The following is a 24,898-nucleotide window of genomic DNA, read 5'->3' on the forward strand; positions in this document are numbered from 1 at the left end:
GTCTGTTGACGCTGTGAAAGGCATATTGAAAAGCAAAAATACCATCTTGTTTCATCAAAATCATCAAGCTGCTTTCTAAAAACCCAACTCGAGACAGAGGCAAATTGGAGATTTCAGACCAGTCGTTAAACCCTCAAACAGGACTTAAGGCTAAGTATACTTGCTTGTGTTCTGTTATGTCTCACGCATGTCTGCTTTGTGATTCTCTTTAGTACAAAAAATGCATATACAACCAAAGCTGGGCTACTTGCAGACAGTCTGCTTGGTCTCTGATGAGGACAAAATTTGCATCACATGCACTGAGTGTGAGACATAGCAGCCATCAGAAAACTAAAGCATACAGTACTTGAGACTTTCCAGTCAAGTATTTTATTAGTGATTCCCCAACTAATTTAAACAATAGCACATGAATGAGTGCAGAGTTGCAGTGAAACTTTATTAGTTGGTTTGCATTGAGATTGAGCCTCTATTCGCTCAATGCGTGTTGTGTTAAAGTGAAGGTGAGGGGTCTTCAATGCCTTGTGTCAGAGACTATTACTTCTCTCACTCGCCTGTCACTTTCACTTTGCTCTGCGTTTTCCTTGGCGGCCCTGTTGTTTGTTTGTTTTCTTCTAAGGAACAGATGAAAGCTGGAAGGAGACTGTCTATACCAAATTGTATTTTCTGTGAAATAACATGCATGACAGCTTGGCCATAATGAGAAAGCCAGTGCGGCAGGCAAAAGCACCGGAAGAGAGATGAATTCAAAGAGCATGTGTTTACACAGCCATGGCAAAGGCTTTCAACCCTGGGGAATATTCACACTTTAGCAACCCAGGGCTTTTTTCTTTCCATCTTTCTCCATCATGTCCAACACTCAGTGTCTAAAGTGCCAAAGAAGGGCAAAACCAGGCTGAACTTTAACACAAGAGTTTGAAAAGCCTTGACTGTTTCATCATTGCAGTTGTCACAATGTTGCATGCCTAAGCTTGGCTTGTTTAACAAAGCAAACAAGACAGCAACACCACAAATTGGAACCTTTATCCCATTTCAACACCCTCTTTTTACAACTTGAATGCTTTTGGGGATGTGGGTTTATTTAGCACTCCTAACTGGAACATTCAACTCCACAATTCAGAAAGACCACATTTCTTGAGGCTTTGCTGATGATATGCATTGCTTCTGATTGTTAACTCATTTCTCTTCTACTCTAAATACATTTAAACACACATAATTAATGGGTCATTTACAGGATCAGTAATGATCTCCATTGCACACTAATGTGTGTCCTGAGTAGAACTCTGAATAAAAAGCACATGCAGCCTGCCTAATCAAATCTGCTCACATGATGTTGACGCCAGACTTCACAACATAATTTCTAATGCTTGTAAAATCCTTTTTTTATTGTTAATGTGATGTTAGCTAATTTAGTTCCAGTGGATGTTCAGACAAAGCACGGTCTGAGTGCTTGTATGAAAGTACACCCATTATGGACCCATGAATGGAGATAAATTCAAAGCTTGTGTAGCTTTTGAAGTATAACCACACCTAGTAGACAGACCAGGCCTGGGAAGGTTGAAATGTTACCGTATGTTTAACAGGTGTTAGCACATGTGCAGTCGCCCTGTTTTCTTCATACTTTTTTAAAGCCAGTGTCACTGATGCATTAAAAGGAATGACAAATGCTGTTAACCATGTATTTACATGTATTCGCATCGCCCACTATGGGAATTCTACTATCATGGGATGCACTCAGCTCTCATAACGTCCTTGCCCTTGTGTCCTCTCCTGTCACTGTGTGGAAACACAGCCTTTTGGGGTATGTTTAGAGAGCTGTCCTTAATGGGGTTTTGAGTTTGGCACATATGCTAAAGTGGGGAATCTTTGCTGTGAATATAGCCTAAAACATAATCTAGTGGTTTACTGATATAGATTTTTCAGTGGCTGATGCAGATATGAATATCGAGGGAGCAGGTTGCCCAATAGCTGAGAGGGATGGATGGATGGATGGATGGATAAATGGATGGATCAATCAATGGATCAGTCGATGCAGGTTATTTTCCATCAATTGAATCAATCAATTAAGGTCTGGGTATAAATAATATAAAAGAGAGTATAAAATTAGCTTTTTTTTCCTATTAAAATGGTTTAATGCATGTAAGTACATTAAAAGTATTACATTTACTGCTGCATTGCAGCCCATCCTTGATTCATGTGAAGATTCCTGTTCCATTATTCCTACGTCGTTTCAAGTGTCCTACATAGAGCCCTGTCTCTCCCTCGCAGTCTTTTTTATGAGGCACCTGAAACATTTAATCTGGAAATTTCCTAATAAAGAAGACCTTCATGTTCAATTATGACTGTGACATCTGTTATTACAGCTAATTCCCGACACCTGCCCCTGCATTTTCAATATGCTGTCGAATGTGCGTTTTGGGTCATAATTGAGCAGGCCTGCCATTAATCTCCATGAGTCTATTTCCTTGAGGATCCAGATTAGCCTTTAATCAGACCTTCTTAGCCCATGGGCACAGAGGCCCAGACGTAGAGCCGAGCAGCAGGGGAGCCCCCCTTTTCAGCCTAAGACTACAAGGGAAAATTTTGACTAAACTTTCAGTTAGTTTCTCACCCCCCACCCCCCGATACAGTAGCATTGCTTGGCGGGTGGCCTGTCTACTAGCATATTAATCAAAGAGGTGAGGCTTGGGTCTTTCTATACTGGTTGGAGTCCATGTCTTGGATTGCATTCCATCAAGTAGGCTGCAAAAGCTCACTTCAGAGACCATACTTAATGAGCTGGATTTGAGTTGATCACCATCCTTTGACTCATTAGAGCACATCCAGATGTGTTTTGCCCTCAATAGAGGATAATCCAGTTTGAATTGAAATTTGTTTTTATCTTCCTTTGATCAGACCACTTTTCTTTCCTGGTTTTATCTTCCTATTATGGACATTTCTTTGGAATTGGTTTCACTCATCTGATCAAAAAACATTTGAAGCAATGAATATATCTCAGAAAGTGGCACCAGTAAGACCACAATTAAGTGGCAAGCAAATCAAGAGTATCCAAGAGATTTGAGCTTGCCAACTGTGCCAGTGTCCTATTTAAATCAGAGGCAAAAATCTGTGCCACACACGTGGTGCTATGTTCTAGGCAAGATGACTTTGAGTAGCTTCCAGAAAGTGCTGATCACTGTCAGGAGTCCCTTTGGGCCATGCGATATTCTCAATGGCCCAAAGGTTTTAAAGTGGATTGTGTAATTTCTGCACTACTAGTGGCACCAGACGGAATTACAAAAATAAAGTATGTTTTCAAACCACCTTTGCCAACACCCCTCAGACTCATCATGCCCTTTTGCTGATCTGATTCCCTATGAACAAATAGGCCATTCTAAATAAAAGATGATAAACATTTACCGTTGTAATAAACAAGACCACTATAACATAAACACACACCAGACAGAAAGCATTGCAGAGGAATCAGCTTGTCCGATAACATTGCCGGTGTTACGGTTCAACTGGTTTTCATGTTAAAGGTGGAGTAAGTGATTCCAGAGAAAGACTGTTGATATTTGAAATCAACAGTCAAACAAACACACCCCTCCCTTCAGTGCTCTCTCAGAAGCTCCGCCCGCCAAATTCATGCACACTCATTGCCAATGCCGCGTGATCGCAACAGTGTTATGTGGATCGGTCTGATCCACTTTGTTTATTGTCCCATTTACAGAGCTAGAGCTGTATACAAACACCTGATTTTTTTCAGCGCAAATACGGACCGGCCAGCTAACAGACCGTGAAGAGATATTCATGGAATTTGACAAAAAGAGTTTTGGATTAAAATGACACACTCCACCTTTAACTTAATCCATCATAATGCTTCACTATGATTAATTAGATATAAACATCAAAACAGCTGTTGCTAAATGCTGGCTGTCTTTTAATTACTTGTAAACCAATATACACTTGTAGCACAGATTATTTTCCTTCAATGGTTTTTAAGATTATTTGCGTCAGAGTACTGAATAGGGTAGGGAACAAGTACCTGAGCGCTCAAAAGTGACAGCAGTTATTGTATACATTGTAACATAATTGTATGACTTACATTTTCATTATCTTTTAATATTGTGATTGCTTACAGTATGATTTAAAATGCATTTTTAAAAGTTGAAAGAAGCAAGACACGATGCAAAATTGTCCATCTGGTTCGTGTGACCAACGGTTAAAAAAATATTTCAGTTCTGTTCTGAATGTAATATAAAGTCATTGTTATTAATGATAAAAAAAATTTCTTTATTTTGTAGACTGCTGATTTATGGCCAGTACTGCAGCCATATGGAGAATGCTCAGAAGACACTGGATGAACTGATCGCCACACGGGAAGATGTCAAGTGTAAAGTGGAGGTTAGCACTTAACATAATCAAACCCCTTGACTGATTACGTGACTGACACAGATGCTGTTGGCCTTAATCAGTAGAAGTGCTTGAATTCTGTGAAAGCAGTATGAGTTTATGCATCTTTCATAACGCTGATATATATTTTGATTGCTGGTTCTTAAACGCATAATGTTTGAACCACATTTTCTTTTCTATACATTTTCAGTGAATATGTGTATAGTGAAGTCCATGATGTAATCCTAACTTGTGGGTGGTCTTTGAAATCCATAATGCCAAAGTTTACTTAAATTAATCTATGCATAATGCAGGTCTGACTCTTATGCCTGTTTCACACATCGTGTGTCGCAGCAGGCATGCGTTGAGCTTTCAAACTGACGGTGTTTCTGCTTCTTAACAGAACTTCAACTGTGATTTACCACATTGAGAATTTCCTTTGATAACTTCCATCAATTTTAAAATGTTTAGCTTGAGTGGGCCATAGAGAACTAATACAAACCTGATCTGAAATTAAATTAAATAAAATCTGATTTACATGAGGTTTGGGACCACATTTATATGCAAATGGTAAATAATTTACAAAGAATGGATGAATAGTTTGCTCTTTATGCTGCTTCATCATAGCCTATTTTGAAAAAGGGTGCGTTGATAAAAATGCATTTTAATTTTAAACTCTCCTCGAGTCCGGTGTGTAGTGCACAACAAAAACAAAACTTGTTGCTGAAAACTACATGGGCAGTGCTATTTCTGCTACACTTTTGTTACGTATTACTGTGGTGCTTACATATGTGATGTAAATACTGAAACCTGAAAATGTGGTGCCAAAATTTAAATGCACTATATTCGAAAGATGTGTTTAAAAGGCCTCCACCAGAGCACACTCAAATTTTCAGAGTTTCCCCACAACACACTGTTGTTGTCAGTTTTGGGACATCTCTCTCATTACGCTTCTCAGAACGTAAAGACAACAGGGCTGTTTTTGTGCCTGACAGTCAGATGCGTTGTGGGCTGCTTTAATTTAACTCCAAAAATAAAAACAGGAGAAGGAGGACATTAGTCAGCCATTATTCCCAGGCAGGATTTGAGGAGATTACAGATGAAATCACAGCATTCACAATTGTGTGCACGCTTGTTGACAAATTCACATAATTATCGTCCCGGTATCTGAAACATTAGAAGGGCTTTGTAAGCAGGCACAGCGCATTTAGAGCATTGTTACCAGACCACTTGGAATGAGACGAGAGGCACTTGGAGTAGATTAGCCAGACATCTCTCGTCAGGAAGGACATGGAGTCACTGATAGTCATAGAGAATGATGAATCTCTTCGTCAGTCTATTCTGAATGTCAAGCATGACAGTTAAATAGCTCTTCCTCCACGCGTGAATGTTGCGTGAGAACGGGGAGATTATGTCAAAGGGATTAACTCATAAAGTGAAAACTGCAAATCCATCAGGCAGAGGAAAAACCATTATATTTGGCTTTAAAGATTATCTGTTGTACAGTGTATCAGTATAAAGACAACATGAAATCAAAATTGACCTAACATACTTTCCTAGTAAATGCCACTGGTCTTTTTGTGCATGATTCATCAGTGTATGCTTATTCTAAAGGGGAGGGGGGGGGATAAAAATGCTTTTGTAATCTTTCATCAAAATGTATTAACTTTTTTCACTTCTGAAAAAGTCTGCTGATGTAACCAAGGCTGTTGGGGGAAAATAATAAAAACCTATAATATCATAGTGTAACATGATTCACGTTTCAAATCCTGAAGATAAAATCAATTATCACCCTATATTGTTTCTCACTTGTTATTTCACTAAGAAATACATCACGTTACAGTTAAAGTTAAATGAGTTGTGAAAGCTGATTCATGTTTTCCTTATCTTGTCAGAACAGTGTATCTGTTTCAAATACCACTTAATGTTTTCTTTTTTTTTATGTGGGTACTTGACAAATAACATTTCAACTTTTTTTACGTTTATGTTAAGATGTTAGGTTAAAATCTATAAATATATAGGGCACTATTTTAAGAGTGCCAACATTAAGCACAGCGCTATGTCATAAGCATGAAGTCATTGGGCATGATCATGAAGTTTAGGTATTTTCGTGCAAGAATACGCTAAGTCTTGGTGCAAGTGGGTTTGGCGAAATCACACAACGCACAAATGGGAATGTGTAATTCGGGTATGTGTCAAGTGTAATTTTTTCTTTTCTGTTTATTCCACCATCTGCGTCCTATTATATACATCCCCAATTCCAAATAATTTAGGACAGTATGAAAAATGCATTATATGATGTTTTACCTTGTGAATTTCATTGTTTGTTTTTTTTATATGTACAGTAATTTCAAATCAGATGGTTGCAGCACACTCCATAAAAGTTGGGATGGTCGAGTGTTTACCACTGTGAAGAATCACCATTTCTTCTAATAACACTTATTAAGCATTAAGGTACTGAAGACACAAGTTTGTTTAAAAAGTGGAATATCCCCCCATTCATCCATTATGCAGGTCTTCAGCTGCACAATTGTACGGGGTCTTTGTTGCTGTATTGTGTGCTTCATAATGCACCACACATGCTCAATTGGAGATGGCCAGGAATGCAGGCAGGCCAATCTAGCACACGCACTTTCTGCTTGTTCGGCCAGTATGTGGTTTGAAGTTGTGCTGCTGAAAATTTTGGGACGTCCCTGGAAAAGACTGTGCTGGGTGGCAGTGTATGCTGCTCCAAAATTTGTACATATCTGTCTGCATTAATGATGCCTTCACAGATGTGTGAGTTACCCATGACAAGGGCACTGACACACCTCTGGCCCATACAGACACTGGCTTTTGGACCTGATGCTAATAACATCTTGTATGGTCCTTTTCCTCTTTGGCCTGGAGAACACGACGACAGTGTTTTTCAAAAACTATTTTAAATGTGGACTCATCTGACTAAAGAACACTGTTCTACTCTCCATCTAAGATGAGACCGAGTCCAGTGAAGTCATCAGCGCTTCTGGACAGTGTTGATGTAGGGCTTCTGCTTTACATATTAAAGTCTTAACTTGCACCTGTGGATGCAGCTGCAAATGATGTTGACTAACAAAGGTCTACTAAAGTAATCCCCAGCCCATGTTCATGATATCCATTACAGATGAATGATTATTTTTAAGGAAGTGATATCTGAGGTATCAGAGATCACTCGCAATCAGAAGCAGTTTTTTTGCTTGCCTTTTACGCACCAACATTTGACCATATTCTTAGAATCTTTTAAATATATTGTGCACTGTAGAGGGTGAAATGCCCAAAATCCTTCCAATTTGTCTTTGGGAAACATTGTTCTCAAAGTGCTGAAGCATCTGATGACAAATTGAAAAGTCTCGAATGATCCTTGCTCTTGAAGGACTAGGCTGATTTTGGAAGCTCCATATATATTATGTGACGATTGCCTCACCTGGTTAACATCTGTTTCACATTCCCTTTTATTTTAACTCGTCATATAGTTATTAGTCTTAAATTGCCCCTGTCTCAACTTTTTTGAAGTGTGTTGCAATCATCTGATTTGAATTTACTGTACATAAACAAAAATATATTCACAAGGTAAAATGTCATATAATGTGTAGTAGTATTTTCAATTTAGCAAAGGATGAATATAATTTACAAATCACTACATTTGGTTTTTATTAGCATTTTTCATATTGTCCCAACTTTTTTGGAATTGGGGATGTAGTTCATTCCCTTAAGCACCAGCGATATAAACCAAGACAGCACATTCATAAGAAGTTGGTTGTGTAAATGGACTGTATGAAAGACAAAAAGACACACAAATCATGGCTAGTATTAACAGTGATTGTACTGGTTGTTTTGATTGTATTTTACTTGTCACTTCTACCAGTTGATTTTGATTTTGAAAATTTGTATTGATTTATATAAAGACAAAAATAATTTAACCAAAAATACACATTTTAAATGACATTTCAAACGAAATGCAAATATAATAGAAATTATAGCCTACCAATTCCAAATATTTTACTATCGCCAACTTCTTCCACAGGCCCGTTTTGCAGTGACTTAACTCTATAACGCCATATACTGTATATCAAATATGACACAAATGTCAATCCATTTAAAATGGTGGCGGACTTCTGCAAAAAATTACTCTTATGTTGGGATAAATGACAGCTTATTTTAATAAAGTAAAAGTAACAGTAATGATTATATTTTTACTGATATTTTAAAATGAGTATTTGCTGAATATAAGCAACTTGTGCTTGTTTAAAATTTGTATATTATTTTATTGAAAAAGCATGTTGAAATTACTTGTATAAAATATGATACAGTAGGCTTATGTGGTATATCACTCAATCACCATTACATTACATTTATGTCCACTATAAAAAAAAAATTGAAAATCACAGAGCTTTGAAAATTTTGATGTATACTTTTTATACGATATATTTAAAATGTGAACTAATATTTCTGTGTATTTTTATATATGCAGCCTGCTCTGTCATTATAAATATATCATTATTTTACATTACAAGCTATTATGATGTCAATATAGTGTTTGGTGCATAAAATACACATGATAAAAATAGTTTATTGGAATGTTTTTTTTTTTTTATGTATTGAATTTAACTGTGATACATTTCAATCCATACTTATACATTATTGTCATAGCCAAACTCACAAACATTTGGTATTTCTGAAAAGCCCTGGGAGTTCTCTGATAATACTCCAAGATTTATCTCTGTAGCATGTATGGGCAAAGAAAAACTTAAATAACAAATTTCCTATGCAAAACTTAATTGCTGGACCTCAGGAGGATAATGGCTTTTAAAGCCTAATGCATCAAATATGATACATAAAAAAGAAAGAAAGAAAAATACGGTTTCTTTTTATATTTTGTCTAATGGTACTAAAAGCTACAAATATATATATATATATATATATATATATATATATATATATATATATATATATATATATATATATATATATATATATATATATATATATATATATATATAATTTTCCGACAATTCTTTCATATGTCTGGCTTTACAGGGATAATATTACTCTACGACAACAGGTGGTAAAATACCTTTAGGCCTACAAATTAGACAATAAATACAATTGTAAATTTAAATATAATAATAATAATTGAAAAATAAGCCATGACCTATTGATAGTTTAACAGAAATTGAATAAATTTTTGTTTCACATAAGACGGCTACAGCTCTGATCGTCAGGGACATAATTTGATGTTCCATAATATTTTGTTTGGACATGAACTTTATCTCCACATGCTGGTTTAATCTCCAAACTGCAAATGCAGGAACTGAGTTTAAACTTTGCACCGAGGTAAGACGTGGTTTGCAATGACGTATTTCTCAGGAAAATAGCAAACTGTTTTAGAAAAAAATTGTTTTAGAAAGTAAGTATACATATAGCATGTCACTCTGTAGGACAATTAAGACTGCATTACACTTCATGTCAACTACCTATATCAATGATTTGTTCTGAGACTTTTAAAACAGCTGACATGTTCCAAAAATCCTCCACCACAGGAGTGTACCATGAAGGTCCAGGAGGGCAAGTTCAAACTGCAGGATCTCCTGGTGGTCCCCATGCAGAGGGTCCTCAAATACCACCTTCTGCTTAAGGTGAGAACCACTCCACAAGAGTCCTTTATCAACACTGCCATGATTGAGCTCAGCTAATGTACACCAGTACTGAGAGCATTTATTTCCCAGGGGAAATTTGTATTGCTAAGAGGTTACTCTTTCAGAACTCATGGGACATAATGTAGATGCTGTGTTGTTATGTTTTATTTTAGTATCCACTTTGTCTCTAAATTTGCTTAGGAAAAATAAAAAACAGACAAATAGAAAAATTGTTGACATACAGCAAGAATATTGAGCTATAAGATTAATGCTGATACTGATACGAGTTCATATTTAACATTTTTACCTTAGTTTGGAAAATCTGAGCACAGTTTATGACATTGTTGAGATCTCTTTTGTGACTTCAGATAAGACACATTACTACGAGATTACTATAAAAATCTGTGAAGCAGGAGATTTAAGCAAAATCTTAATTTCTAAATAATAAATGAGATGTTGAAGAGATCCCATTTGTGATCTTCCTTTTCTATATGTTAAGGTTAACTTTGCCTATTCAGATGTGTGAATTGAGGACCTTGTTATACTTCCATTCATTGTGATTTAAAGTTTGAAAGCAGCATGACACCACCATCTCCGACTAACCCCACAACCCTAAAAAACATTTAGATTGTTTTACCTCATCCAAGCCCATCAAGACCCATGTGGCTCTCCAGACTGGCCGGCCACTGCTAATAGAGATCATGTATAAATCAGGACACCCTGCATGATGCAAACCATCATTAATTCACAGCAGACATTTATAATGGATGCGGAGAGAAAGAGTGTGACGTGCGTCAGAGAGCAGAGAAGGATGTGAGTGGTTTATTTCAGATCGGGCCCCACGATTATTAAAATTTTTTCTAAGCCTCTGGATACAGTGACACTGTTTAAATCAGCCATGCTTAAATCATATTATCCGCACCCCATTTCATCCCCTCCCACAGCCCCATGCCTCTGCATTAATACACCTGAAGCCCGGAGAGGGTGTTGCCGTGTGTGTGTGTTTTGTGCTTGAGATTGTGCAAATGGTCATGCATACGCATGTATGCGTACATTTGACTCCATATATCTTCACTTTTATGTGACTGTGTGTGTGTGTGTGTGTGTGTGTGTTGCATTTTTTCCAGGTGTGTCGTTGTGTGTGTGCTTGTTATTTCCAGGAACAGAATGTTTTCGATGTAGATGTTTTAGTTGTTATTGTTTGTTAATTTTTCATGTTAGGCACACCAGAGGCTGAGGTATTTTCTCAAATGGCTCTTCCTTGAAGGATAGCTCTGTGGATTTCAACTCACAGTTGTTTTTTATGTCTCTGATCATATAGGATGTGCTACATCACTGGTTGTAGTAGCTTTTAGCCTAGTAATAGTATTTATGTTTTTCCCTTAAGACTTCCAGAAACCGAAGTACTCTGCACCAGACATTGCTCCACTTGACTTGACTTGATTCAGTTGACTTGCCTTGACTCTTTCAAAATGTGTCAAAAGTCGCAGTGGACGGTTTTTGGAAAAACATTACATTTGGTGAAAAACTTTTTGGGAATATGTTTTGTGTTTTCTATTATTTTTTTTATAAAACGGTCTCAGCTTTCAAATGATGTCAGTGTTATCATAAAATTCAAACTATAAATGTTCTTAAAAGGCGCAGTTCATCTAAAAAGGGAAATTCATGTTGTCCCAAACTTGTATGACTTAATTTTGAACAACAGTTTTTATTTATTTATTTTTATTTTTACTTTTTATAGATTAGATTTTGCCACACAGGGGCCAATAATATTTTCACAGTACTGCATGCAATTTAGATACATACTCACTCTATGAATATACTCCATTCCCTAAACACATACTATATGGCACTATGTGTTTCATATTTCAGTTTGTGTACATGCTCAGTCCATGCTTTATGTTCTCAATAATTATTTTGTCTGTCCACAGGAGTTAGTGAGTCACTCAATGGATCGGCCAGAGAGACAGCATCTTAAGGAGGCACTAGAGGCTATGCAGGTGAGAGCTCTAATGTAATTGACATCTCAACCGTAAAATCTCAGCTTCTTCAGCTAGCAACAGTTGGTTTATAATATAATCATCCCAACAATTTATGGGAAGATTTTGTGGTGTGAAAGGATTCTGTAGGACTCAAAATGTTGGTGTCTGAATGACTTTGACTTGCTTTTTGAGTCTTTTTCTGTTTATTTGCCTTTGAAGGACCTGGCCATGTACATCAACGAGGTGAAAAGAGACAACGAAACCCTAAAGAAAATTAGTGAATTTCAGAGCTCAATAGAAAATCTGGTAAGTGATCATGACTCCACAAATGTTTGATTTTTACTTTTGTTTTATTTTAGCAGCATATTTTGTGTCAGAAAAAGGATTAAATGCTGTATTCTTTCAACAAAAAATAAAACCTAATAATTATTAGGCGCCAAGCACTGAAAGCGCATAGTAATCGTTATTGTAATCGTTATTGTTCTTCTTCTCGTCCTCCTGCTCCTCCTTTCACCATTGAGTCTATGGCAGCTCTTATTATTCTAAGTGCTAGAATAATAAAAAATGTCCTCTGATCCCTTGGCTCGAGACAAACCAAATGTCGCCATTTTTAATTTTTAGAAAAACCTACTTTTTCGAACATGTCCTAGACCGTTTGTCCGATTTTCACAAAATTGAATCAGAGCATCTTCAGACCAGGCTGACAAAAAGTTATGGAGTTCAAGTTCATTAGTGAAACCGTTCTCGAATAACGCGCAAACAAATTCTATGTAGAGCACGTCGAAATGCTTTGTCGCTTTGGTGTATTGACATTAAACTTTATATGTATCATCATGACTGCACCTTATCAATTTGGTGACAGCGCAACCTTTTGGTCAAAAGTAATAAGCTTTTATGTCCCATTGCAATTGAAAATATTTATGGTTTTTCAACCATTTTGTGTAAAATCATGACCAGATTTTTTTTTTTGCCTTTGTTGTGCCTAATAATGGTTGATATGCTTCGCCCCTTAATTGCTGCTTGCAGCTATAGTTTTACAATTTATTGCTGGAAATTTTACAGCTATAATGTACAGCTATAAATATCTTGTTTGGTGGAAAATCATAGGATATGATGCAGTATTTCTTACAATTTCAGCAAAAGCTCTTCTACAGTACAGTAGCCTGTTTGGCTAATTGGTCTGAATTTCTATTTTACTGGCCCTGGGCCATCTAGGCATCCTTATTTTTGAGCTCTATTGTTTATGGTCCCTTCATAAATAGATTACTGGATTGCTTAAATCTTTGGATCACAGGTTTGACCGCAGTGTTTATCGCTCCTATGAATGACTTATTTTGTGCAGTCATTCTCTTTTTTTACATGCTGGTCAATTCCTCTTCATCCCTAAACATTTAGTTATTTACAAGCCTCCACCTGCCCCTTGTCTGTCACTTCTGTTCAGTAAAATAAATCATGAAAGCCTCAAGGCCATGAGCACTGGGAGGACGTGTTTAGGACTGTGTTTAAAGGGAATTAAATCAGTGTATGCTAGGGCTAATGTAAGAGTTAGTGTATCAGCTCTGGTTTATTTATGTGATGTCTGTGGCGCAGATGACGCCTGCGGCAAAACATCATTGAGCCAATGAGGCATGGTGCTTAGGGACAAAAGACATTCACTGTGTGCTGTGACATGACTTTAATGGCTCTTAATATAGTAGTTTGTGTTGTATAGAAGAAATTATAATGCTTTCATTCCAATTAAAACAAATTAAGCTTTTTTGTCAGTAACGTCTCAGATACTTGCTAGAGGTTTTCTCCATGTACTATTCATCTATGGCAGGGGTTTTCAAAGTCTTGGACAGTAAGCCCCCCTCGGAGAAAATTTACAAGGCCATGCCCCCTTGTCCCCTACATAACGGCCATTTCACATAACGGCAGATTTCATAGAGCAGCGTAGTTTGTTTTAGAGTGCGCGTCCAGTTTTAAGTGAAAGCCAAGGACGTCTGCAGAGAGATGCATATTGTGCTCTCAACAATAACAGTATAATAATATAGAGCTACGGTCTATTAAGCTGGACTATGGTCCATTATGACAATAATTTTCATTTATCTTTGCAATAACTTTTTATTGTATTTATGTATCTTTTGATTTACTTGTTGAAATTATCATGAATCTCCTCTGACATGCTCTGGCGCCCCCTGGGGAGGCGCACCTCCCAGTTTGAAAACCATGGATCTAAGGGGTTGATGGGGCAACAGTTGCACACTTTCTCCTTAGACTTCCATTTAAATGTCAAAACCGTTTTAGTTTGTTTTTAACAGAATTTTTGGCATCAGTACCACAGAAAATAATTTAACTTGCACCTCAAAAACATTGTACCAAAATGGATTTACAATGAATCTCTGGGGCAACTGTTGTACACGTACACCATAGACTTCCATTGTAAGTGACAATAAATTATTGGTTCATTTTTAACAGCATCTGTGGCAACAGTACCACTTTTAACTCATACTTCCACAGTAAGTGCATTTCGGTACACTGTTTTTGAAGTCTATGGAGCAACCTTTGGACGCTTACCCCATATACTAACACTGATATTGCGTAACTTTCGCAAGATTGCAAGTTTCTTGCAAGAAGTCTTCACCTTGTACTTTTCATGTTTATATACTGTATGTGTTAATTTATTTTTTTCATGGCAATGCCTATTACATAAACCTTTGTAATAGTAAAAGAATGATCCAGATTAAATACAACTTATTGTGGCATTAGTTCCACTGAATATAACTTTAACTTGTACCTTAAAAACGGTGTACAGAAATGTACTAACAATGTAAGTCTATGGGGCAAACATTGTGCACTTGCCCCTTAGACTTTCATAGGAACTCTCAACAAATGCTTGTTCTGTTTTTAAAAACCGGGACAAGTCAAAATATTTTTTTGTTAATTGACAGCATACCACAGATGCTGTCAATAGATCTTATATTTTACCCAGAGTATTGCTTTATTAAATACTGCAAACAGGAACAAGTGACTATATGCTTGGATGGATTGTATCAAACTCTCCAAGCCTTTATTCCAATGTAAAGGTTTTGATATAGTATTTGTTGTAATTTGTGTAATTGTGTCATACACAGCAGGTGAAGCTGGAGGAGTATGGTAGGCCAAAGATAGACGGAGAGCTGAAAGTGTGTTCTATAGTTAACCGGACAAAACAAGACAGGTATGACAAACCGCTTTAATTGCACACCACATTTATACAACAAGACATTGTTGGTATTACTTAACAATATTGTTCTATGCAATAACATTAGTTCATGCATTAGAGATTGTCAACTAACAATGAACAATTTAACAGCATTTATCGTTTTTGTTATTTAATGTTTATTTATAAATGTTCAGTGTTTATCACTCTCTTCTGTATCCAGGTACATCTTCCTGTTTGATAAAGTGGTAATTGTATGCAAGAGGAAAGGCTATAACTATGAGTTGAAGGAGATCATAGAACTTCACTTCTACAAGATGTCAGATGACCCCATGAATAACCGTGACATGAAAAAGGTGAGAGTCCTTCAAGTCGCCACAATCATTGCCCCTACTTCAGAATAAATATGCCTGATCAACTAAGGCATAATTTAGCAATTTATTTGCTTTTTTGTTTTTTGTTTTTTTAAATTGATTGAGGCAATAATCTTAATGTATTGCATCTTAAACATGCAAGGCATGGAATTAAGGGATTAATCTCATAGTTTGCTTGGTGAACACAGATGGATTGCGTTCATATAGTCTTGTCCTTGTGCGTTAAAGCTTGATGCTCACAATTTCAACCAATCAGAAATGATGCACTGCCCTGCTTGGTGCTCTAGCATGTGTATGTGTAAATCTAGCAATCAGTATTTTTTGCATGTATATGAGAATGCATGTGTAAAAGGGTCTCTCTCTCTCTCTCTCTCTCTCTCTCTCTCTCTCTCTCTCTCTCTCTCTCTCTCTCTCTCTCTCTCTCTCTCTCTCCCTTTTCTCTCTCTCTGTCTTCCTGTCAATCTGTTTTTTCTTTTGCATGCCTACCAGTCAAGTGGAAAAATGGTAAGCCAAAAGCTCATGTTTTCTAAGCAGCCATGTGTACATGTATCAGGTGCTCTGATTGACTGTCTCTTCTGCAATGTTGTAATCGGATTCCTGCCATTTCAAGAGATCCACTTCAGCTTTACACTGTCAGAATGGAATCAGCAGAGTTTTAAAACTGGCATTTTGTTTGAGATTATTACAAAGTTGTCATCTTTCTTGACTCAGATAAAAATGTATGCGATGTTGACTAAGGGGCTGTTCACGCAGGTCGTATTCATGCACTCAAAAACAGGAAGACGAAGCACAACAGTATTAAACAGAATGCAGGCGAGGGTTCCCACTGGCTGCGTTCACAACGCAGCTGAATGTGGCCCAAATATGATTTTTTTCACTCACATGTGTCAGATCTGTTAATTGGATGATCGTGAGAACAGTCAAAAGTGATCTGGGCCACTGTCATACAGGTATGTGTAAATAAATCAGATACGTATCAGATTCTTTCCAATGTGTCTTCGGTGTGAACAGCCAGGTCAGATTTAATGTGATTTTTACATGAATCTACCTCAACGTTCGCAATTTGCACACATGATTTCCAGCGTTATATTTAAAAACTTTTAAGTGCGAATCATATCTCTCTGGTTAATGCATTCAGTTTCTTTTTAAGGAAAGGAAATAAAAGTTTAGGCTTCAACAGTTAGGTTCAGTGATTCATTTGGATTACATGTTAAATACAATATGCGTATGAAAACATAGAGATGTAGATTTATATAACGGTGCTCTTTGCTTGTCACTCGCTCAGAAAACACAGTTTCTATATTTCTCAAACTGTATCAAAATACTAATGCAAGCCAGTCAATAGAAATCTGAAATAAATAAAGATAACTCTTCTTACCTTACATATCTGTATGCCGTTTTTCCTGTCTTTCGATTGTATGGTGTGTTTCGTTTGTAAGGTAATATTGCACTTGAACTTGATTATTCAAATTCCACCATACGATTACAACATAAAAATTATTTATCCACCAATGCTCTTTCTTCATCACTCATGGATAGACTGGATACACATGGATATGTGTCCTATCTTTGTTAAAAACAGATTTTTTTTTTTATATATAATTTAATTAATTATTCATACTATAATGATGAACATGCCAGAGTTTGTTAGACGCATGCTCAAGGAGTGCTACATGAATGTGGGTCAGTTTAGGAATGTCGGCTATTCAGACCAGTGTCTGATATGGACGACATTTAAAATGTCATGTGAACAACCTAAAAAATCAGATCTGGGCCACAATCCGCTGGGGTGTGAATGTAGCCACTGTTGTGGAAAACCTAGAAATTGTAAAAAAATAAATAAAAAAAAATAAGAACATGGAAACAAATAAACCCCTGTAAAGTAATGGAAATGTCTATAGTGCAGAAAAGTTTTTCTAGTTATTCTCAGCTTTTCTTTATCTTTTTTTTTTTAAATAAGCGAGGGAAGAGTCCATTTTTTTTTTTGTGGTAATCAACGTTATACCACAAATGCTATTGTTTGAGCTAAACTTGAACCAGGAGCATTCCTTTAATGCTAGAAATTTGGCTTTGAGTGTGCGATCTCTATATAATGATTTTTGAAAATCCTTATTCAGTAGTCCCAAACAACTGGAAATGTAATTTAAAAAAAAATCTTAACTTGACGTGCCATTCATTACACAAGACACGTTGCAAAGGCAAAAGATACATGTGTACATAGACCAACAATTAAAACATAACATAGATGGAAAACAAGAATCGTCCTGTGTGAATTGCCCCGTACAGTCTTATTTTCAATCCATTACTGTATGTCTCTTTCACCATCCATGCCTCCATCTACCTTATTTACTCTCCATCCACAGTGGTCGTATGGCTTCTACCTGATCCATCTTCAGGGGAAACAGGGCTTCCAGTTCTTCTGCAAGACAGAAGACACCAAGCGCAAGTGGATGGAGCAGTTTGATATGGCTATGTAAGTTAGAACTACATCAGTGTAAACAGTTTGCAGTATTTTGCTCTATAGACCCAAATCACCACATCATGTGATTATCAAACCACACAGGTCAAACATCAAACCCGAAAGAGCCACTGCCAACCAGCACAACTTCCAAATGCACACATTTGAAAAGAACACCAACTGCAGGGTCTGCAAAATGCTGCTGAGGTGAGGGCGTGCACACACACACACTAAACTCCATCCCAGTATTATACAACCAATGCAGTGGACTGAAACAGGCTTCGACCCATGTTACTGGACTACTGGTCTGGCCTCTGTTACATGAGCTGCAAGTCTCTGATTGGCTGTATTGACTCACATGTAGTGCACTGACCTAAATTTGCTGCTAATTATAACAATGTATGTGCAAAGTGGCCTGGAACAAGCTGTGAATACATTGAATTTTGCCACTTATTTTTGCCGACAAAAGGATTTATATTTGTGTGGAGTGATGGTTGTGGTTGTATTGATATATTTTGTAATGGTACTTGCTAAAGCTATTACTATTGTTTATTCTTAGGGTTAGGGATTTGAACAAACCCCTAACCTAATTATTAAGCTTCAACATGGAAAATTAGCACCGGTTGTGCGACAGACTTGAATGAAACCTTAAATTGTGCAGCTTTTAGGGAGAGTCGTGGTGCTTACATTTCTAAGTGTTAAAACATAATCTCTTGACTTGTAAGCAATCATCCAGAGCACTCTAGCAACTGCATAGCAACACTCAAAAAATGCACCCAGATCACCTTTAGCGACTACATAGCAATGCCCGGCTATCACTCCTTCCACCCTAGTATCCAACTGGCAACATTTGCACAAGCCATATCAGATAATATGGAAGTGTTTGATCTTCAGTTGGACCTCAGGAAATAAATATGTATATTAACATATAATCTCAGAGCTGTAGCTGTCTTAAAACCCAAACACTTCATCATGATTTTGTTCCTCGGTATCTCTCTCTTTCTCCCTCCCTCACTCTGTCATACTTTTCTTTAGGGGTATATTCTACCAGGGTTACTTCTGTTCACGGTGTGGGACCGGTGCCCATAAGGAATGTCTGGAGGTTATTACCATCTGCAAAATAAGTGAGTCTCACACAGAGAGCTGCTCCTTGAAAGTGCCCGTATTTGCATTACATATGCTCTAATTAAAGAGATCAGCCACTGACCATGCTCTCTCTCACTCTCTTTCTCTTTCTATCTCTCTCATTTTTATTTCAGGTCCCCATGATTTGGTGAGTTTTAGTGGTCTGTACTCACAAACCTCCATCTTTCGTATTAATGCACTAATGTCTGATTAATTAATCATCCTCTCTCATGGACACGGCACACTGACTTTTCCCAAACTTTCCCACTTTGCTATCTGTTTTATTTAATCTTAAAGTTTGTCCTGAGTTTTGAAAAACACTAAGCTCTGGATGTTATAAAAAATATGCCTGATATAATCACATGAAAACATTGATGTGTATTAATTGCATTCCATTGTATATCTCTGACAGGAGCCTGGACTTCCACAATCAGGTGAAAACAATATATATATATATATATATATATATATATATATATTTTTTATTATTATTGATTTTTGCTTTTGTCTGCTCTGATACTAATGGGGTTAGGTCAGTAAGAAAAATGTAGACACTGCGCACAGCTTTAGGGGAAAAGCTCTATTAACAGAAGTGGACAAAATCTAGAACAAATGCGCAAAAGAAATCCGACTACAGCTCTCTGCTGCCATCTAGTGTATGTGTGTTTCGAAGTAAACAGAGTATAGGCCTATGTCTGTTCTGAGAAATGAAAGATGAATTGTAAGGCCTTTATATAGAACTCCATATAGTGCATACATTGATCTATTAATACAGTTCTGATTATATTGTTGCTGATGTTGTTGTTTTTTTGTTTTGTTTTTTTATGTTCTTAAGGTCCAAAGATGGTGGCCATCAGGAATTACCATGGTACACCTGCACCACCAGGGAAGATGCCGCTCTGCTTCCAGACAGGAGAATTCATTGAACTCCTGAAGGGAGATCCAGACACACCGTGGTGGGAGGTATGATGTGTGAAATACATTACATGCCTCACCTCACATTTTAACATGTTTCGTCTATGGGCAAACCAAGCGTCCAAAACTTAGAATCACCAAATGCAAAAGTGAGTAAAAATCTATGTATTGGTCAGTTGGTCAGGTAACTTTTTCAGGAATTTTAGCAGTATTTGCAATGTTTTAAATCGCAATACAAGAACACCCAGTCTACACTGGACACGTCGAAGTGAACATTCTAAATATGTGCAGAAAGCACTGACCAATCAGCTGTGAGCTCCAGCAGTCTTCAGCAGTGGTTAAATGGGAAAATAACATGTATTCTACTTTATTTTCAATGGAAATCTACTGGTATAAACATTTATTTTTTTAAGATTATTATTGTAATTTTGTTGTTGCTAAAACTGTGTATAAATGTATAAACAATGTATAAACAAAAGATTATTTAAATTACTTTCTAAGAAAACAGAACTAAAATGTAAGGAACACATAAGATGGGTCTTGACAGTTTGGTGTGATGCAAGCTTGCATTTCACAGAGAGATTATATTATGCAATGACTGCGCTGTTTGCCACAAATATGCCAAGGGAATAAAAGCTTAATAATTCCTTTGTCAAAGGGACAATAATTTTCCATTAATAAAATAATGTAAAATGCATTTTTATAACTAGTCTACTACAGTTGGTGTACTTTAACCTCTCATGTTTTCTTTCTTTTTTTTTCTTTTTTTTTGTGTGTGTTTGTGTTATTTGCTTGCATGTGGCATGCAATCATTAATTCATTAATTATTTTCTTCTCAATTGTTCCATTTACCTCTCAGGGCAAGCTCATTCAAACCCTAAAGACTGGCTTCTTCCCCAGTTCCAATGTGAAACCATGTTTAGACCCTAAGGTACTGCTTTGTAAAAACAATATCTTTATAAAAAAGTTATAATAAAAAAGCAAATATACATGTGCATGTATTACAATTGTCAACAGAACATGTTATTTACCATTAGAAACTAAACCAAACTTGTACATCATATAATTCTTTCATCTTTTTCTTCTCTACAGCCTTTCCAGTCATTTTCCAGCCGTCAGTCCTCCAGAGAGACAGATTACTACGTTTATCCCTGGTATCTCATCCTATTCTAGAGAACATCGATTTTCCATTCTGACCACTTTCCAACAGCAAGCTACAACCTGATTTTGTTTTATAATAAATGATTTGCAGTCTTGTAAGAGCATTATATATTACCTTGTATACCGAAGTATGCTTGTAAAGCTTGTATAGCATGATATTTACAGCTACTGTGCTGTGACCTACGGAAATTTGCATGGAATTGTATTTGTGTCATAACTAGAATCAATGAAAATGATTGATTAGCTTTAGGCTCATTGCAAGGCATGTTAAGTCTTTATTGTCTTTTAATGAGTTAATGACCTCTGTTAAAGGTGCTGTAATGATGTACATGGTATTGAACCGGCTTATTGAATGAGGTGTGTTTTCCCCATGGCTTCAGGTTTGCAGGAAATATGGAACGGCAGCAAGCCGACAACCTGCTCAAGTCTCACAGCAGCGGCACGTACCTGATCCGAGAAAGGACGGCAGAGGCAGAGAGATTCGCCATCAGTATCAAGTGAGCGTAATACATATACATGGACTAAGCACTGTGTTAATCTTCAAAACATGACAATCTGCCTGGGTTTTATGTGCAGTATGTGTGGTTTAATTCACTGTGGTAATGAGATGCAGCAAATGAGAGGTACGTGTTTTTCCTTTCCACAGGTTTAATGATGAAGTGAAGCACATTAAAGTTGTTGAGAAAGACAACTGGATTCACATCACAGAGGCAAAAAAGTTTGATAGCCTCCTGGTAAGAAAAGTTTCTCACTTTTGGAATTATTACAGCACTTGTAAGCCAAACACCATTTACACAGAACCAAAGTCTAAAACCAAAGCTTATCTAAAACTTTATTCTTTTTCTTCCTGGAAAGCTTTAATATTTCACTTTCTATATGCAAATCTAGTTTCTCAGTGTGTTAATACAGAAGATAACTGTGGAAACATGAAATTTCCGTAAATTACTTTTAATATATGTTTCTTTATGTAACAGGAACTTGTGGAGTATTATCAGTCTCACTCACTTAAAGAGAGCTTTAAGCTGTTGGACACGACATTACGGTACCCTTACAAATCCCGAGAGCGTTCAAGCTCTCGCACCAATACTCGCTCACCAGGTAAACGTTTGTTACAATAATCTTCTCTTTCTCTTCATGTCTTTTATCTCTCTCTCTCTCTCTCCCTCCCTCCCTCCCTTACTTTCACTTCTCTGCTTTCTTGCCTGCTCAACACTGGCACAGACTTAGTATTGAACCCCCACCAGTCTGGCAAGCAGCCTTCCACAATCTATGGACATGCTCTGCAATTCTGAACAAACAAACCATGCCAGCTGGTCACGCCCTCACATACTTTATACCACGCCTCCTAGCGTTTCAGCTGTCAATCATCTTAGGCTTGGTTGTCATGGGGCTGCCCACTCTGGCTGAAGCAGAGGCCTGACTTTGTCTTTTGGCAACTGGGGTAAATTTTGCTTAGCCAGCTGAATAGGCTTCAATAAACATATGCTTCATTAGATGTATTATAAATGATATTTACCCTTCTCGGATTATAGCCCGCACTAGGCCTTCATTGTTCACTTTCCAGTCATGCTTAACTGGTGTTCACTCATGCTTTTATGTAAATGCATGGCTGTGAAACAGCAAAGATAATGCATTATGTGGTAGTGAGAGTGCTGAGGGCTTTCAGAAGGAAGATCTGGAGGTTGTGTGAAAACACCAGAGCTGCAAATAGTTCACCCAAAAATGAAAATGCTGTTATAATTTACTCTGCCTCATGTTCATTTTATTTCTTCTGTGGAACACAAAAGGAGATATTTTGCATAATGTCTAGAGTGCTGATTTTTAGGCTGTCAAAACACCATATAAAAAAAACCACCATATAAAATCATAATAAAAGTGGTCTGAATTTCATTGAATTCAGATATGGCACATCGAGACGTGTCATGCCAGGTTTGACGTCAATGACGAGACATCCTAGAACCAATTACTTTTGACCTCATCAAACTTTGTGCTACACATCATGATGCACCATATCACACCTTAATAATGACTTAAATAGTCTTTAGTCTGTTCCTTCCAAAAAAAACTTCCAAAACATTGAATAATGTCTCTTTTAATACCCAACAAAAAATGTACATTTAATTCTAATCATGCATAGCACGGATGCTGTCGAGAAGTCATTCGACTTCTTTCTCTCTCGTTAATGTGCACTCTTAAAGAGACAGTACCTTTGCATGCATTCTACAAATCAATTTAATTAATACAAATTCTGAATGTAAAAATGTATACGCATTATAAAATATGCAATTTCAATAAATCATATTTATTGATGCAATACATGGATTTGTACACATTTTAACAGCTAAAATGTGATCAATATAATGAAAACTAATGATGACATATAATTTGTAAAATGTATATCTGGTTAGAAGTTCTCCTGTATAATTAACAGCATTATCGGAAAGAATTTCTTTCATATGTAAGCACAATGGACATATAACTGAAATACACTTACATGAATCAATATCGAATCGAATCAGGAAATCTGTATCAGTGCCCACCCCTACTGTAGTATTGTATATGTGATAATTCCAGCAACTTTTTCCCAGAATATACATACTGTCTCTCTCTCTCTCTCTCTCTCTCTGTCTTACACACAACTGACCTTTACCTTGCTTTTGTTTGATAAGGAGACTGTCCTTTAACTTAATTTATATTTTTCTGCTTTTGTTCACCCTTTAAATTTGTTGTGCCCCTCCTCCTCTTCCCTTCTCTTTGTTGCCCCGCCCCCCTCTCTCTCTCTCTATATATATATATATCCATCCTGTCTCAGCAGCCTCCTGTGCTTCCTACAACTTCTCCTTCCTAAGTCCTCAGGGTCTCAACTTCTCCTCTCAAAGCTCTGCTCCCTTCTGGTCAGGTACTTCCCATCTGAGCTTCTTTCTCATCTTCTTGCATCCATCCCCTGTTTACTTCCATTTCCTCATCCTCCCATTCACATCCTTCCCCTGGTTCTGTTTTCCTCATTCTTTCATTCCTGGTCTGGAAATTCATAAGATTAATTCTGTATCTAGATATCTAGAGTAGTGGTCACACCCTTTTGTTCTAATACACAATTCATCCACATCTAAATCAAATGTTATTTAATATCCATGCATATGTTTTGTTTAAACATGTAACTGCTTTCTGATGCATCCTAGATGTGTTATAATCTGGGAATACATGTTGTAATCTGGTGGCCCTTTGCAGTTTTCACACCCAGGGTGGTCAGCACAGCTGTGGCGCGATACAACTTTGCTGCTCGAGACATGAGAGAGCTGTCTCTGCGAGAGGGTGACATCGTTAAGATCTACAGTAAGATCGGCGGAGACCAAGGCTGGTGGAAAGGAGAGGCCAATGGCAGGGTAAGACAACCAGCAAGTGCAAAGAAATAAATGCTGTCTTGTTTTGCTGTATATTAAAGGGATAGTTCCCCTGAAAATAAATTTACTTAACCTCATTTTGTTCCAAACCCGTAATACTTTGCTTCTTCCATGGAACATAGAAGTAGATGGTAGGCAGAATGTAAGTCTTTCTAAGTCCTGTAAGAAAAAAGATGCAATTAAATTTGACATTGATTTAGGCTGAACAGTCTGTCACATATCTCCCTTCGTGTTCCATGGAGAACAGAATGCCATAAGTGTTTGGAACAACATTAGGGT

At 37.0% G+C, this 24,898-nt stretch overlaps 1 protein-coding gene across 2 annotated transcripts in view; it reads left to right on the top strand.

Moving 5' to 3' along the window:
- vav2 (vav 2 guanine nucleotide exchange factor) overlaps positions 1-24,898 on the top strand; it is a 278,862-nt gene that overhangs the window by 251,924 nt on the left and 2,040 nt on the right. Inside the window, exons 9-27 of one of the 2 annotated variants that reach the window (XM_052100817.1) lie at positions 4,281-4,380; positions 9,927-10,022; positions 11,954-12,022; positions 12,224-12,310; positions 15,118-15,203; positions 15,409-15,541; positions 17,923-18,032; positions 18,123-18,224; positions 19,053-19,141; positions 19,277-19,290; positions 19,555-19,576; positions 19,978-20,105; positions 20,917-20,988; positions 21,150-21,211; positions 21,599-21,715; positions 21,865-21,952; positions 22,193-22,316; positions 24,034-24,117; positions 24,447-24,601. In XM_052100817.1, coding sequence (XP_051956777.1) covers positions 4,281-4,380; positions 9,927-10,022; positions 11,954-12,022; positions 12,224-12,310; positions 15,118-15,203; positions 15,409-15,541; positions 17,923-18,032; positions 18,123-18,224; positions 19,053-19,141; positions 19,277-19,290; positions 19,555-19,576; positions 19,978-20,105; positions 20,917-20,988; positions 21,150-21,211; positions 21,599-21,715; positions 21,865-21,952; positions 22,193-22,316; positions 24,034-24,117; positions 24,447-24,601 — 1,738 coding nt within the window. The remainder of the gene's footprint in view (positions 1-4,280; positions 4,381-9,926; positions 10,023-11,953; positions 12,023-12,223; positions 12,311-15,117; positions 15,204-15,408; positions 15,542-17,922; positions 18,033-18,122; positions 18,225-19,052; positions 19,142-19,276; positions 19,291-19,554; positions 19,577-19,977; positions 20,106-20,916; positions 20,989-21,149; positions 21,212-21,598; positions 21,716-21,864; positions 21,953-22,192; positions 22,317-24,033; positions 24,118-24,446; positions 24,602-24,898) is intronic. The other variant, XM_052100818.1, reaches the window with a different exon arrangement.

The sequence above is a fragment of the Xyrauchen texanus genome, chromosome 31, assembly GCF_025860055.1.
Source record: "Xyrauchen texanus isolate HMW12.3.18 chromosome 31, RBS_HiC_50CHRs, whole genome shotgun sequence".
Lineage (NCBI taxonomy): Eukaryota > Metazoa > Chordata > Actinopteri > Cypriniformes > Catostomidae > Xyrauchen > Xyrauchen texanus.